The sequence below is a fragment of the Nematolebias whitei genome, chromosome 17 (assembly GCF_014905685.2).
Source record: "Nematolebias whitei isolate Nwh7 chromosome 17, NemWhi1, whole genome shotgun sequence".
In the NCBI taxonomy this organism is placed as follows: Eukaryota; Metazoa; Chordata; class Actinopteri; order Cyprinodontiformes; family Rivulidae; genus Nematolebias; species Nematolebias whitei.
The window spans coordinates 38,718,799-38,734,786 of record NC_056514.1 but is presented as its reverse complement, the minus strand read 5'-3'; the positions used below and the strand labels follow the sequence as shown (position 1 = coordinate 38,734,786).

The window sequence follows — 15,988 nt, the reverse complement described above, 5'->3', positions numbered from 1 at the left end:
AAAATTGTAATATTTTCTAAAATAAAGATAATTCCATCCTCCTGTTTGTTTTTGTTTTAATGTCGTGTAAATGTCAGGATTCCTTCCAACACATTTTCTGTTGTGATCTTTAATACTTCTTTCTTTCATTCTTTTTTCTTTCTTTTTGTTTCCTTCCCTTTTTTTGTCTTTCGCTCTTTCATTTTTTCTTTTTCTTTGTCTTTTGTTCTTTTTTGTCTCTCATTTTTCTCAATCTTTCTTTGTCTTGCTTTTTTTTCTTTCGTTCTTTCTTCCTTTCTCTTTCGTCTTTCATTCTTTTTTCTGTATTTTCTTTGGCCTCATTCTTTTAGCTTTGCCTTTTCTCTTTCTATATCTTTTTGTCTTTCATTCTTTTTCTTTTGTTCTTGTCGTTCTTCTTGCCGTTAATCAAATGTAAATTTACTGTGAATGTATTTTAGATGGTGTGATTTTATTCTTCCTGCTCTTTATTTTTTTGGTCTTTAGTTGATTTTATTAGTTAGAAACGTGTTTTTTATCCAGACCTGGAAGACTAAAATTGAACTTTTATGTTTCAGCCACTAGGTGGCAGCATTGGTTCATTATCTTAAAGTAAAGAGGAATAAATGAGTGGATGAAAACACTTTTAATTCAAATAAAGTTACAAATTGCATTTTGCACATGGACACGCCCTCACTCCATCTTGGCTCCATGTTTGTGAACAGTAGTGTCATCGTTTCCTTTTGACCTTCTTTTTAAAAGAAACAACAGAAAACGTCTGCCGAGCAGACACAAATCACAAGCAGCACATTGAAACGTGCGAGTCGGCACAAAAAGCCCAGAGAAGGTGCATCGAAACAGCAGCGAGCCCAAACTGGAACCTTTGGAGAGTTGGATCAGCTGAACTTAATTAGGATGAACCAGCTCTAATGAAGAAGAACAGACATAAATCAGCTTTAAATGTCTCATGAATTTCATAACAAACCAAACTTTATTTGAACCAAGCTCGTTTTTAAAAACATTTCCTGAAAGTGCGTTTGAAAAGCTGTCTGCGTCTCCGTCGCTGCTGCTCATGAACTCCTGGTTGAACAGGGTTCGTCGCTCGTCTGAACATTTGACTCGACTGCTCTGAAGTCCGTCAGTGAAGCTCATCGGCATTTTAAAGCCGACAGAAACAACCTCACGTGGTCGCTTTAACAGGATCTTTGTCCAGAAATGATTTTTTTTGGTCCAGCTCAAACAGTCGGGGTTCATTTGGGTACAAATGACCAAAACACACAAGCATTGATTTTTAAAAATAAAACAAACCCCTGTAACAGCTGGAGGCCTTTCTGTCGTAATCATTCCGAGATCCCTTCTAGAAGTGAACATGTTCAGCTTTTAACAAAAATTACAGTTTCAACATTTGAATCTTATTGCACAAAAAGAAGCCGGCACTGAGCTCGGTTTCATCTCCAGAATAATCGCAGGTTGAACCTTTTTAAAACGCAAAATTCTGTCATGTTATTGCAACTTCCAGCGTATACTCTCAACTTGTCTTTAAAGTGTTTGTTTGTGAACAACCAGAAGGCGGAGCTTTCATTCGGAGACTTCGCCTCCGAACCTGATCAATCTGACCGATCAGAAAGGAAACGCCAGCTTCTAAAGCTCCGGGCCGTAAATAAACTCAGATTTTAAACGTTGCTTTGAGTTCATATTAATAAAAGACCTGCAGGTTTCCACCACACTGCCCAAACGGAATGATTTTTAGTCGTTTTAAAGATTTGACGTCACCAACGCGTCTCGTCAGAGCCACTCATTGAGGGCGGAGCTTCCTGTTTAGTAAATTTACCGTTGTCTCCTCCAGTCAGGCAGCTGCTCTCCAAGATGTTTCCAGTCAAGCGTCCATCTGCTGGACGAGGCTCTGGACATCTAACCAGATCCTTGACGTTGGTCACGCGTTGCTCTCCGTCCTCCTGATCAGAAGTGTCCCCTTTCCCCTCGAGCGTCCCGTTCAGGTGCAGCTCCGGAGCGTTCTCGTTGAAGGCGTCTCCTCCCGACCAGTTTCTGACGTCCTCTGGAGACGACGTCACCGAGTCCTCGGTGTCCCCACAAACGCTTTCCTCCTCGCTGCACTTCATGATGCTCTCGGTGGAAGACGTCAGAGAGTTGCTCTCGCCTTTGTCCGCGCGCTCAACTTCCTGTTTCCCTTGGACCCACTCACCGGGCTCCACCTCAGGTGCACCGTTTACATTCCGAGTCTCCACGTGGACTTGGGACTGAAGGAGGACGTCGTTTCTGTCCACTTCCTGTTTGTGCTTTTCTTGTACCAAGTGATCTGGTTCCACCTCAGGTGCACCGTTCACATTTGGAGTCTCCACATGGACCTCTGACTGAAGGACTTCATCTCTGTCTGAAGTTTCAGCTTCTTGTACCAAACCACTGAGTTCCACCTCAGGTGCGCTGTCCCCATTTGAACTCGGGCTTTCTTCCATGTCCGTGTGTTCAACTTCCTGTTGGAGCATTCCCTGCACCGAGTCACTGGGTTCCACCTCAGGTGCACCGCTCCCACCCAGAGTCTCCTGAAGGATTTCATCTTCGTCCATGTGTTGCTTTCCTTTTCCTGAGTCACTTCGTTCCACCTCAGTTGTGTTATTCCCACTTGGACTCTTCTGATGGATCTCGAGCGCCGTTTCTTCTTTGACTCCGTGTTCTACTTCCTGTTGAAGCACTTCTGGTATCGAGTCAGTGGGTTCCACCTCAGGTGCGCCGCTCGCATTCAGGGTCTCTACAGTGATTTCTGAGCGAAGGAGGATTTCACGTTTGGCGCCAGGTCCATCTGAATTTCTGTCTCTTTCTGCTCTTTGACCTTCATAAACCTGGAACGTCACGTGATTTTCAAAATGGAGCTTTTCAGAGCAGAAGTCCTCCGGCGAAGGTGAAATCTCTTCAGAAATCACAAACATTTCAGGCTCAGAATGGACTCGGTTTTCTTTAGACCCTAAACGATCCACAGTCTCCACGTCCATGGGCGAGTGGACGTCCACCGGTGTCCGGATCAGGCAGCTCCTTTGTTCCATCTGCTCCACGGAGCTGAGACTCCCCGAATCGCTGGGACTCTCCCCAACGTAGAAGGTGGCCTGTGAGAGTTCATGGTCCTCCACGACCACTTCCAGGTGGTTGCTTTTCTGGGAGATCCTGAGCGAAGGTTTCTTCTTGTGCAGCGTTTCATCCGAGTCCAGAACATCTACCGGGGGGTTGGACTGCTCACACGGGAGCATGTCAGGGTTTGGGGTCACGTTGGGCTGATGAGGGACTGGACTGTGGAGAGTGAAGGGAAACCAAAACATCATCAAGTATCAACATGTCAAGACAGTTTAGTCATTTAATGAGTGAAATCACTCATGGATGAAAACCTTCAGCTCATTCAGGCCGACTTTTACTTTTTGTAACTTTTATACAAATCAAAACATTTTCATAGAAATGCATCAAGATTTCTTCAAAAACATTTTCTTTGAAATCTGAAAAGATTTTTTTGTCGTTTCGTGCTACTTTTCATGTTTGAGCTACTTTTCGGCTACTTTTAGCTGTCGTTTTTAGCGAACCTTTTACTACTTTCATTACTCTTTGGCTATTTTTTTTTTTTTAGCTCTTAGCAACCCTTTTGCTACTATCAGCTAGCATTTTGCTCCTTTTGGCTTTTAGCCAATAACTTAATTATTGTATCTTTCAGCTAGTCTTTTGTTGCATTTGGCTTTTTGCTAATGGCTTGCTTATTTTAGCTTTTTGCTAGCCTTTTGCATAGTTAATTGCGACTGAGCCTTTTTCTCCTTTTGGCTTTAACGATTTGCTTATTTTACCTTTTAGCTAATGTTCTGCTTCACTTAGCTTCGCCTCAGTTTAAGCTGCTTTAGCATATTTCAGCTGTCAGTTTCGGTTGCATCGTGTTTATTTAGAATAAAATCAGATTCTCGTATCGTACCTTTCCATGGACTCGTAAGAAATGGTCAAACTGTGCTCCCTGATGGACTCCTCCTCCTGAGCCTGAGCCAGGCCCCGATTGGACGAGGCGTAGGTGAGGATGGCGTCCGTCACGGAGAAGGGCGTGAGGCCCTGAACGCAGTCCTGGATGTGGCCGACGGGCAGCTGGGTCTGCAGGAACAGGTGGAGCTGGCTGTCCGACAGACATACCGTCATGTGCACCACTCTGCCGCCGTGACAAAAGATAAACATGTTTGTTGGCAGGAAGTGTGGATTTAAAAAAAATAAACTTTACAAAAGAGCCGGAGGAGAACTGACTTGTTTAAAAAGTCCTGAAGTCCTTTCCTTCGTCTTTCCAGAAAGTCCTCGTTGCTGAAGTAGAAGAAGGATTTTCCTGGAAGGTCTGGGACTGGACTAGAAGGAAAAAAGATTTAAGACTTGATGTGATTAGCCGTTAGCTTGTTAGCTCTTCTGCAAACAGGTTGTTCAAAGAGCTACAACAGGTAAGATATTAACTGTTCATAAACCAACAGAACCTCACTTCAAACTATCTGAACTGGACCGGACGACTTACACCAAACCTGCGTTCTTCTGCAGCTTCTTCTTGAGCCACTCGAACTCGCTGTAGCGCCGGCGCACGCAGGACGTCTTGGCCGTGAACGCTTTACTGTTGGTCTGAGAGCAAATTAAATAAAAGAGACTGAAAAAGTCACGCAGAACCAAACAAAAACATAACTGGATTGTTATTTTTACTAAATCGTGCAAAAGGAAATGCTCAAAAGTGCTTAAATCAAACTTCGTCAGAAAGAACCCTAAAAATTAGGAAGAAACAGCTCCTACATGCTAAGATTTGGATTTCAGGCTGGGAATCAAACAGGAAGTGATGCAGCCCACACAAATGACCGACTACTTGTCGCGCTGACATGATCCAGCTGATCCAACTGATCTTATGGATGAAAAGAAGCTTCATCACGTCAGATTTGCTCCTGAGACGAGAGACCCCTGATGTCGATGTGAAGCTGCAGCAGCTAAAGGCGCTCACCGCAAAGTCACGATGACTGGTAAAAAAAAAAAACAAGCTTTATGTCTTTTTAAATTACAAACAGGAAGACACAATTTAATGTCTGCGTTTGTTTACCTTCAGAAACCGCTGAAGTGGCTGAAAATAAATTTACCGGACGTGTTTGATTCCCTACAAACTAAACCAAATTAATGTTCGTCAGTCAAATAACTCGACAGCCTTCAGTGCGGTCATCTGAGTATTACGCTAACTAAAAACTTGGCTTAGCTAACGCTAAACCGCTAAGACTTCCATCAGTCTTCGTCTCCTTCCAGCTGAAGCTGCGTTGACCGACCACGTCTCGTCACGTGTGCACGTAGTCAGCCTAACGGACTCTTCGGGACACGCCCACGACAGACCGGAACAAAGCTGTGAATTTTGTTAGCAGACTTAGAGTTGGTGAAACCTAACTTAGCGGAAGCTAATTCCGCTAACGGTTTCCAAAGTTAGTGAAAACGCTACTCAGCTAAACGAAGAATCTGCTCCGCTGCTCCACCGCCGCTGGAAAACTACCGGAGTAAACGCTTTCAAACTTGATACAGTTCAGGATAAACTTTGTACGTTTGAGTTTAAAGTTTGAAAAGAAAACCTCAACTACTTATAGACATTTATTTTTAAGAAATGTATAAACTTTTAATGAGTTTGGTAAACACAAAAATGACGCAACGCAGCCATTTGTACACACGGACAAGTAAAACTGGGTGTGGTAGTAGCTGAGAGTCGTCCCCAACACGCTCTCGCAGCACAAACTGATTGAACAAACCTTCTTTACAACTTTAGCAGGCAGGGCGACTATCATTTTTATTAACTTAACACCCAAACGTGGTTTTTATCTGTTGTTATGACACTAATGGAACAAACCAGCAACAATGTGATGTTTGTGGTGAAGAGTAGAAACTGGTCTTCCTCGGATCAGAACAGCTGATGTCAGCTCATGTGAGGTCATGAGGTTTGTCATGATGAGTCATCGCCCACGCTACAAATCTGCCTGCACGGGGCTCTCTGCTGACGGCAGGCGTCGCCACGGCAACATCGTCAACAAAGTGCACATTCAGTGTAAAAATACAACCCCAGGTTTGAGATTTAAATAATAATAATTAAAAATAAACTCCTGGTGCCCAACGCTCGTTCTTATCGGGCGAGAATCGCTTTCCAAGAATCATCAGGTGCGATTTTCTTGTAAATAAAGTTTCAACGTGTGTGCTTTGTTTCTGTTTATAATCGCTGCAACACATCATTTGATTTATTATCGTGGTTAGAGGTTGACCCGTTTAAGATTTCTAAGGCCGATAACGATTTATAGAAATCAGGGCGACGCACATCTTTATCCTTCTTTTAAATTTTTTTTAATCAATATTTATTTTTCAGAAACAGAACAGTAATAATTATTGTTTTAAACGTGCATTTAGCACTCTTAAAAGAACTTAAATGCCTAATGAAATTTAAACTGTGGCACACTGTAAGCTTGTTGTATGGCTGATTGATGATTTTTTTATTGACTAATATCGGTTGATCAATCAGTCAATGGTTTATTGTGACTCTGGGAGAATCTTTTCTGCCCCTTCACTAACTAAATAAAACGTGTGTGATTATCAACTAGTGGCTCATGGGCCACTTTAAGTTTGTTAGAGGAAGATTTTCCAGCCCAAAGCAAATAAATTATTATTATTTTTTAACATTTTAGGACCAAAAACGGACCATAGTCGCATAAAGAATAAAAATAACCTATAATTTTGGGGTTAGTGGAGAATAACGCAAGCTTCTTTCAGCTGCTCCGTTCTTCAGGGGTTGCCACAGTGAGCAAACTCACAAGAAAAGTATTTCATCATCATTCCATAATATATATCGCACAATCATTACAGTAAATATCACGAATCACTTTATTTTTCACATTTCAAAGCATGCCTGAAAATGTGAACAAAACTAAACCTAATGATTCAGACCTTAAAACGCTGAAGAAAATGTCTTCAAACTAAATGCAGATCAATAATAATAATAACCCTCTGCATCTCCAGAAACCAGCGCCGTCATTTGTTGAATTCATCTGTTTAGGACTCACGTGCAGGAATATCTTAAAGTCGACGTATGAACGCCAAGACCCCTCGTTCTGGATGCGAGGGTCCTGCACTCGCACTGCAACGAACTCCTGAATAAATAAAAAATAAAGCAAAGATACACAAGAGTTTTATGATTTATTTGTGCGTCTGTAACAGGTGAAAAGTTCCTACGCCGAGGCCTGCTCTTCAGCGGAGGCGCTTGTGACACGAAAAGCAGAACTCGCGCTAAAGAGCAACGTTTGCACGAAAAAGGAGGTTACTCACATCGTCAACGTGATTCCTGCTCATCCTACCGAGAACCGCACTGCGAAGAGACGACAAGATTCAACACGATGACGAAACAACCCGGATCAGTCACGGAGCGTTCAGTGCCACCTTGTGACACGAGCGGACAGAGAGAAGCCGGTCAGGTCCAATTAGACGAGTCACACGCGTGGTTTTCTCTTCATCGTTCAAAATGATCTCCACAGAATGACAACCAGTTAGTTCTTCTAGACTTAATGAATTAACTGCAGTGACAGAATATCAGACAAACCTCACATCTGGTGAATCCACCTGCCTTTAAAATAGCTCATTGTAAGAGTTTAAGTTCATGACTGACTCAGATTTTTGTCTGTTCTCGTCTAAAAAAGGAGCTGATCAGTGTTTTGTTTGCTTTAAGGTGATTACAAGTCTTTGAGACATTACAGAGTTGTCACTTTTCGTTTTGCTCCACCTAAAAGTTTGCTCAGAGTCAGAACTTGAATAGTTTGCTGCTACTTTAAATCAAATGCAAAAACAGCTCAAATCTCATCAAATTAAACTCAGAGAGGTTTTCTTCAAAAAGTTAAAAGCACATAAACGCAGTGACTCTCCAAGACCTATTTTAGGCCTAAAATGACGTATAATATTTAGTTGTTTGTGTTTTTTTGTTATGTGAACGCTGACTCAACTTTCTTGATTTTTTTTGCTGTTTAAGAACTTCTGTGTAAATTATTTTAGCCATTCATCGAAATGTTCAGCTCATTCAGGCGATGGGTGTGATGACCTTTTTTTTTTTTTTTAACTTTTCAACATATTTATCTTTATTTAAATTTCCCCATAGAAAAACATTGATCTCTCTCCAGTTCCTCCAAAACTTTGTTTTATTGTATTTTCAGCTGTTCTGCCACTTTAAGCATGCCTTTTGCTTGTTTTAGCTAACATTTAGCTACTTTTTAAATTGTCCTTACTTTTTGCATCTTTTAGCTTACCTGGTGAGCCATTTTAGCTAGCAGTTTTTATCAGGTTTTAGCTATTTTAAGTTTGGTTTGAATTATTTTTAACTTTTATCTTGTGTTTGGCTTTTTAAAATGTTTTAGCTAGCATTTAGTTACTTATGGGGTTTTAGCTAAAGCTCTATTTAGCTTCATCATCTCAATTTAAACTTTAGTTGATTTCAGTAAAACAGCATTCACACTGTCTTTAATAAGAAAATACAATTTCTCTAGTTTTATTTGTTCTTACACTAAATGTTTCTATAATTTATTGCTATTTTTTAGCATATTGTTGGCCTTTTTTAAATAATATAAGAAAAGTAATGTTATTTTAGAAGGCTTTTAAAATGCTCTTAAAGATCACCAGCACATTTATATCTACCTTGTATTTATACACCTGTAAACCATTCATTAAGCACAATTTTGTTAAACTTTTGCACGTTTTTGTATAAAAACAGCAGCAGACAATGGTTGGATTCAATGGAAAAGTAATATTTGATTAAATGGTTACGGCTCCAGATAATTTACAAAGCAGCTGCCAGAAATAGCAACAAAAACCGAAGTGGTTGTTTATTTGTTTACGTATAGATGTTGCTCATAAATAAGATAAGAACTTGGAGGGTTGTTCAGCTCTCAGGCCTGACTGGTTACTTCTTGTAAACAAGTTAGCTAAAAGCTAATCCCGTGCGAAAGCTACTTACTTTCACAAAGTGTTCGATGGCTTGTGTTGTTAACATTCAGTCCGATGTGAGTATTCCTCTGCTCGTCGGTAACTTCGTTTTACTAAACAACAAAGCCTTCAAAAACAAGGGAAGAGTCTTGTTTCCAGCTCCTCGCTCCATTTCCGAAGCACGATCATTGCGACGTTGCGTAATCACGTCGTTGGTGTGGTTTACGGCAATCCGATTAATCATATAAAAATCAAACTGGTATTGGGTAAAACTCTAATTCTTTATTTAGACTTTTAACATAACAAAGATATTTTTTTATACTTAAAGCTTTGTTATTTCGATTATTAACTGGTTAGCCATCCTAAATAAATAAAAACATTACATATAAGTTTGTGTTTGATTAAATGTTTTAACTACCTGCCTTACATTTGCATCTAAAGGGGAGGGGCGACAAGTAGGTTTCGTGCTGGATTCAAAGACACACTGGGAGCTCGGATTTTTTGGATGTCTGGTGAAAGCAATCAAAGAAACCGTTGAAGATACGTTTTTACACCTTCTTCTTCTTCTTCTTTCGGCTTTTCCCTTTTCAGGGGTCGCCACAGCGAGTCATCCTCCTCCACCTCACTCTGTCCTCTGCATCTTCTGTCCTCACTCCAATAACCTTCATGTCCTCTCTAACTGCATCCATATGTCTCCTCTTTGTCTTTTTCCTGGCAGCTGCATTTCTAACATCCTTCTACCAGTATACCCACTGTCCCTCCTCTTGACATGTCCAAACCATCTCAGTCTGGCACCCCTAGCTTTATTTCCCAGTTGTTCAACCTGTGCTGTACCTCTGATGATCTTATTCCTAATATCATCCAGCCTTGTCACCCCTAAGGAGCAGTGTTGTAATGTAACAAAGTAGAAATACTTTGTCACTGTACTTAAGTAGAATTTTGACATATTTTTACTTTACTTCGTTATTTATATTTCAAACGACTGGTCCTCTGGACATTCAAAAAAAACAAAACAAAGCAAAAAAAAAAGTAGATACGTTTCGTCTCTCATCCGAGAGACTTCCTCAGTCTGAGGTGCTGTGTTCAGCTCAGTCTCTTAAATAGCACCTTCTCAGAGTGGATCAACCAGTTTGCTGCTGACAAGAGCCTTGACGTCCTTTTCAGGGACACCACCAAGTCATTGGTTCAGGTATGTTGACGACACCTGGGTTAAAATTAAATCTCAGGAAGTCCAACATTTTACTGACCACATCAACTCTGTGGATAAATACATCAAGTTCACACGAGAAGATGTAAAAAATGGCAGGTTGGCTTTCTTGGACTGTGAGGTCTCAGTCTCTCATAGAGGACATTTGCAAACTGAGGTGTACCGCAAACCCACCCACACAGACCAGTATTTGCAGTTTGACTCCCATCACCCTTTGGAGCACAAGTTAGGAGTCATCAGGACTCTGTACCACAGAGCAGACAGCGTCCCCACTAGCTCAGGAGCCAGGCAGAAGGAGAAATCTTACACAAGACAGGCTCTAGAGCAATGTGGATATCCTAACTGGGCCTTCCTGAAAGCAGAGAAGAAACCCAAACAGGACTCCAGTCAGCCATCAGGTGAAAAGGAGGAACCCAGACCAGTGGTCATTCCATATGTTGAGGGAGTATCAGAGAAACTGAGACGTTTATTTTCTAAACATAACGTCCCAGTGGCTTTTAAACCCCAAAATACATTACGGCAAAGACTGGTTCATCCCAAAGATCCAGTCCCCCGGCACAAACAGAGTAATATTGTGTATGCTGTTCAGTGTCAGGAGGGTGATCAGTCTTACATCGGGGAAACTAAACAGCCACTGGCCAAAAGGATGGACCAGCACAGAAGATCACCATCATCAGACCAGGACTCTGAGGTCTACACTCATCTCCAGGCCAGCGGTCACTCTTTCAGGGATGAAGATGTTCACATCCTGGACAGAGAGGAACGATGGTTTGAGAGAGGAGTAAAGGAGGCCATCTTTGTGAAAAGAAACCGTCCATCGTTAAACAGGGGCGGAGCCTCCGGGTGTGGAGTTTTTTAAACCTGTTGTTTAATAAATTTTGAGACTGAGAACTTGATAAAAATAAAAGAGTAAGATTTATTGATTTCTTCTGCAGAAGGAGAGAACACATGGAATGGAAACGCAGCCCAAGAATTCCTGTGTGTTCTCTAAAAAAAAAACACGAGCAATGCCGCTTTATTTATGCATCTTCACATGTAACAGATCTTGCTTTGACACAACAGCCATTACCTCATTTGCAATCTTATCAGAGAAAAATACAGACAGTACGTTTGTGGTCAGAGACTGGTTCTGGAGCTGGGTTTGAGAAACGGAAGTTACAAAGCTTCACACACTGATGCTGAAGGGATTCAGCTGATGAGATTTAACAGAGTGTGATATAAAGTAAATGACTAATAAGTGTGATGATAAACTTCATGAGCAAAATAAACTGGCATCAGTGTTTTACATTTCCACAAAGTACTGATCCTTTCTGAGACTCAGAGCTAAAACTGCAGGCAAATATTTTAATTATCATTATAAAGTAAACTGTAAATTGAGTAAACATATCAAACTTTTATATTAACAACCCATAAAATATCAACACGGGTTCAACTGTCCCCCTCTTACAATGCTGTGATTGCTAGTATCACTCACCCCCCTGTGAACAGTAAACAGCCATCAGTGTGCTAATGATCCATTGTTAGGTTGATTGATCCTTTTTGAGCATGTGATCAGCTGGTTTTGGTTGTCAGCAGCAAACTGGTTGATCCACTCTGAGAAGGTGCTATTTAAGAGACTGAGCTGAATACAGCACCTCAGACTGAGGAAGTCTTTCAGATGAAAGACGAAACGTATCTACATTTTTTTTGTTTTGTTTTTTTGAATATCCAGAAGACCAGATTGAACTTTTTTGCATTTTTCTACCTGGATTATTGAGCATTCATCAGGATGTACCGCACCATTTTATTTATAGAGCACTTAAAACAGCGACAAGGCCAACCAAAGTGCTGTACAGACAGAACAACAGGTAACACACAAAGCAACATACAAAATGAAGTAAATCAGAATATAGACATAAAAACGATGCAGATAATAAATATGACGAGAGGGGAGAAAAAAATCTGGAAAAACAACGTACTTTTGGAGTTTGTAATGTGTAGAATATTTTTTTAGTACTGGTTGCATTTAAAAAACACAAAACAGTAGTTTTCTATAAAGTCTAACGTTGATAAAATGTGAACTGTAGCAGGGTCATTTTTAAAGGATCCAGTCCGCCGCTTCCTCACACTTCAACAGATCTGTACAACACATGGATGCGGCACAAGCAGCACTTGTCCGGTGATGTTTAAATCCATATGCTTTGCAGTCTGTGAATTTGATGGCCCCGCCTTCTGAATAAACCGACGTGCTTTTTTTTTTTTCTCCTTCCAGACTAAGGGGCGGAAACGGCACATTTTTTTTGTTGTCAAGCTAGCGGCTCCGCTTTTCGACATTAAATCCACACAAGCGGCGGCGGTGTGCCTGCGTTACAGTCACACAGCGGCAATAGCGTTGTTGCACGTGTACAGAAAATTACCATTTTTTAACTGATCGGTGAGTCCCCCCCCCCTCTTTTTTTTTTTTCTTCTTCTGTTGTTTCAATTGATTGTGCACGAGACCGAACGGTGGCGAGCAGGTAGTTGGGTGATGTGCATGATTTAATTCGCGGTTTAACCACCTGTACGCCTAACAGGAAGTTAAGAGGCGCTTTTAACGATTAATGCAACTAGAAAATGTGATTTTAACCGGCAGACATCTCCCACAATGCTCGAGCGGTGTCTGCCGCCAAAGCAACATGGAGGAGAGAACAGTTCGATCTGCGGGTCCCTCCGAGGGTCCATCGTGCCATTTTTAATTCCCCCTTCCCTCCATTTTTCTTGCCACTCAAGATTAGAGACTGGAAAATCAGTGTAAAGATAATATTTTACACTGCAGTGATTCAGATTGTTTGGATTAAAATGCCCGTTTCGTCATTGTTAGACATTTTAATTCATCGCAGCGGTGCCGTGATTTGTTGGAAACCTCCCATTGTTGGTGCTCTGCGTTAAAGGTACTTATTGCAAAGTATTAAAACGGACGTGAACTGTCGGAACGGATCCGTTGGAAAGAGTTTGCTCCAGTGGTCTTCCAGGTTGGACATGTTGAATGCAAGTTTGAAATGCGGGTCTGCACTCAATGTAAACAAAGCATTGATGGGTCAACAAACACAAGGAAGCGTGACTCCTACATCAGCTGGGTTGTAGTCAGTGTTGCCAGATAGAGTCGAGGTTTTCCAGCCCAAATATCTGTTAAAAACCGCCCCCACCTCCTGTAAAGATATATTGGTGCTTATATGTTCATCAATGTGATTAATCATCAATAATAATTTTTATTTATTGAATGTCCAAAGCACCTGACTTAACTTTTTTTTAGATTTTTCTACCTGGATTATTGAGCGTGCATCAGGATGTTAGTGTTTTTTATTCAGAGAAGCAACAGGATCTGGTTGTTATAGACGGATAAAATGTTCAATATGAATATTTCTATATTTATAAATACTCAAACCGGCAGCAACAGCACAAACGTCGGTGATGTGTGTCGGCACGTGGCCACAAATTTTACTTAAGATTTTAAATTTAATGGCACGTTAACCATTGATGGCAGAAAAATATTGTGCAGTTGTTTGTTTATTAATTTTGTCTTAAAGCCTTTAGTATGAGTATCTTTTTACTACCTTTTTAGACGGCTGAAAACTATTTAAAGTTATTGTATGCATCTAAATGAAGTAAAACAATGTTAAACATCCACACCTGGTTTTGGATAAGGTTTGCTTTTTAAAAATAAAAGTTTGAACAGTTGCATTAAAGTCAGAGTCACTTCTGTGAAACTTTCAGATAAATTAGAACAATGACATTTATAAACGCTTTAATGCCACTAAAGGGGAGGTTTAGGGCTGGTACTATGAGCTAATTAAAAAGTTAGAAACATGAAGATTGTACAGTCTCAAGTTGTAAGAGTACAGAAAATATAATATTATAACAACTTATAATTTTATTGTAAAATAATTAACTATTTTTTGTGGATGGTATCTGCATGCCGGACCTGAAATACATTACTTTGGTGTTAATTGTTGTGACCTATAGGAAGAATTTGGAGGTAAATAAAGTCGCGTTTATTACCGTATTTTTCGGACTATAAGGCGCATTAAGCGAAACAAAACAGTCAAACAAGTCAAACTTTATTCAACTCATTCACAATAACAACATAAAATTGGTTCGAGGTCAATAAGCACAATCAGCATTAATACATAATTCAACCTGATCATAAGACTCACTGTCGATTTTTAAGAAAATTAAAGGATTTTAAGTGCACCTTAAAGTCCGAAAAATACGAGACGTTTGAACAAATGTAATATCCGTACAGCTTTTGATTAGCAGAAATATTTATAAAGTTTTCTATGAATACATGAGAAATTCACCAGAATGGTTAAAAACAGAAATATTTTTGGGTTAATGTGTTATTTATTTATTTCTGTTACAAATCCGGTGAGTTTATATCATTTGGTTAGCGATGCCTAAAAAGTTAATAATCCAAATAAAGTACCAAATCTTCACAGTTATGATTATAACGGTTTTTAAAAGCACCGTATATTTTCTGCCGTGCCTCATGTTTTGTCCTTCTGTCTTGGCTCTGAACAGGAACCTGCTGGTCCCCGGGTCCACCTGATGAGTATGAGCCAGACTACAGAACCCTCGAACGATGCGCCCGCTGTTACAGAAGGTTTTATACACGTTTACTGTCTGACAAACATTTTCTGTTTGGCTCGTCTTTGTGTTATAAACTGTTCTTTGTTGCTGTAATGTAATGTTTGTGATCCGTTAATCAGCGTCTGTTGCAAATAACTGAACGTTTTTAAAGAGAGATGTGTAAAACTTTGAACCCTTTTATAAAAATGTAAAATAAACCACTGAGGTCACTGAAATAACTTGAAAATGACAAACGTAACAAGAAAAAAAACACCTAAAAATCTACTAAATAAAATGAATTTAATTTCTGCAGAATTATTTTTAATTATTTCAACTAATGAAACTGAACTTGACACACAAAAAAAGACATTATCCTTAGAAAAGACACGTTAAACTAAGATGTGACCTGTAATCAGTGGGTCTGCCTATTTAAAGGGTGACAGGTAGTCACAGGGCTGTTTGGTGTCTTGGCGTGTACCTCACTGAACATGGAGCTCAGAAAACGGAGGACAAGTCGTCTCGGGAGCTTAGAAAGACAAAAACTGAGCAGCATGTTGAAGGTAAAGGCTAGGTCTCCATCAGCTTGATGTTCCTCTGACTGCAGCTGCTCTGATGATTCAAGAGTTTAAGGTCCTCAGAACTGGAGACAACCTCCCTGGACGTGTCCACAGGAGGACAACTGATGACAAACCGAAGAGACATTTAATCCAAAAGGTAACTCAAGAGCTCAAACTTCCACAGAGATTACAGGTGAACTGCAAGGTCAAAGGTCATCATTGTCAGCTCACACCATCAGTCACTGTTTGAGACAAAGAGGACTTAACAGAAGACGCCCGTGGAGGACAATAAATCATAAACAAAGCCAGACTGGAATTTGTATAAATTCATATTGGGAAGCCACAAAGCTTCTGGGAGAATGAGACAAAACTGGAGCTTTCTGACAACAAGTCCCATCAGCTCTGTCCCATCACAGACCCAAAACTGCAGTGAAGCAGAGCAGGCCCGGTTCTGTTCTGCTTATAATGTTCTCTTGTGAAGAATGGCTCAGAACCAAACACTGGACATATTTCAAGTGTCCTCTGAGCCCTGATTTAAATCTTGTTGAACATCTGTGGAAGGAGCTGAAACATCTGGAGAAAAAGGAACCCTTCAAACCTGAGACAGCTGGACCCATTTGATTATGAGGAGTGGGCCAGAACACCTGCGGACAGGTGGACCAGAACACCTGAGGACAGTTGG

General features: G+C 40.5%; 2 protein-coding genes across 3 annotated transcripts in view; one reads left to right on the top strand and one right to left on the bottom strand.

Annotated features, from left to right (window-relative positions):
- Nucleotides 1–921: 921 nt before the first annotated feature.
- Nucleotides 922–9,144, bottom strand: snx11 (sorting nexin 11). Its single transcript, XM_037691254.1, has 7 exons — nucleotides 8,990–9,144; nucleotides 7,318–7,357; nucleotides 7,056–7,142; nucleotides 4,511–4,611; nucleotides 4,255–4,350; nucleotides 3,938–4,162; nucleotides 922–3,276 (listed from the first exon to the last, which is right to left on the bottom strand). The coding sequence occupies exons 2-7, from the start codon at nucleotides 7,339–7,341 to the stop codon at nucleotides 1,746–1,748; spliced, it is 2,064 nt and encodes a 687-aa protein (XP_037547182.1). The 5' UTR covers nucleotides 7,342–7,357; nucleotides 8,990–9,144; the 3' UTR covers nucleotides 922–1,745.
- Nucleotides 9,145–12,411: 3,267 nt separating this feature from the next.
- cbx1b (chromobox homolog 1b (HP1 beta homolog Drosophila)) overlaps nucleotides 12,412–15,988 on the top strand; it is a 9,074-nt gene continuing 5,497 nt past the window's right edge. The window contains exons 1-2 of one of the 2 annotated variants that reach the window (XM_037691252.1): nucleotides 12,412–12,578; nucleotides 14,702–14,783. In XM_037691252.1, the coding sequence (XP_037547180.1) occupies nucleotides 14,729–14,783 (55 nt within the window). In that variant the 5' untranslated portion in view covers nucleotides 12,412–12,578; nucleotides 14,702–14,728. Of the gene's footprint in view, nucleotides 12,579–12,634; nucleotides 12,661–14,701; nucleotides 14,784–15,988 lie in introns of those variants that run through there. The other variant, XM_037691253.1, reaches the window with a different exon arrangement.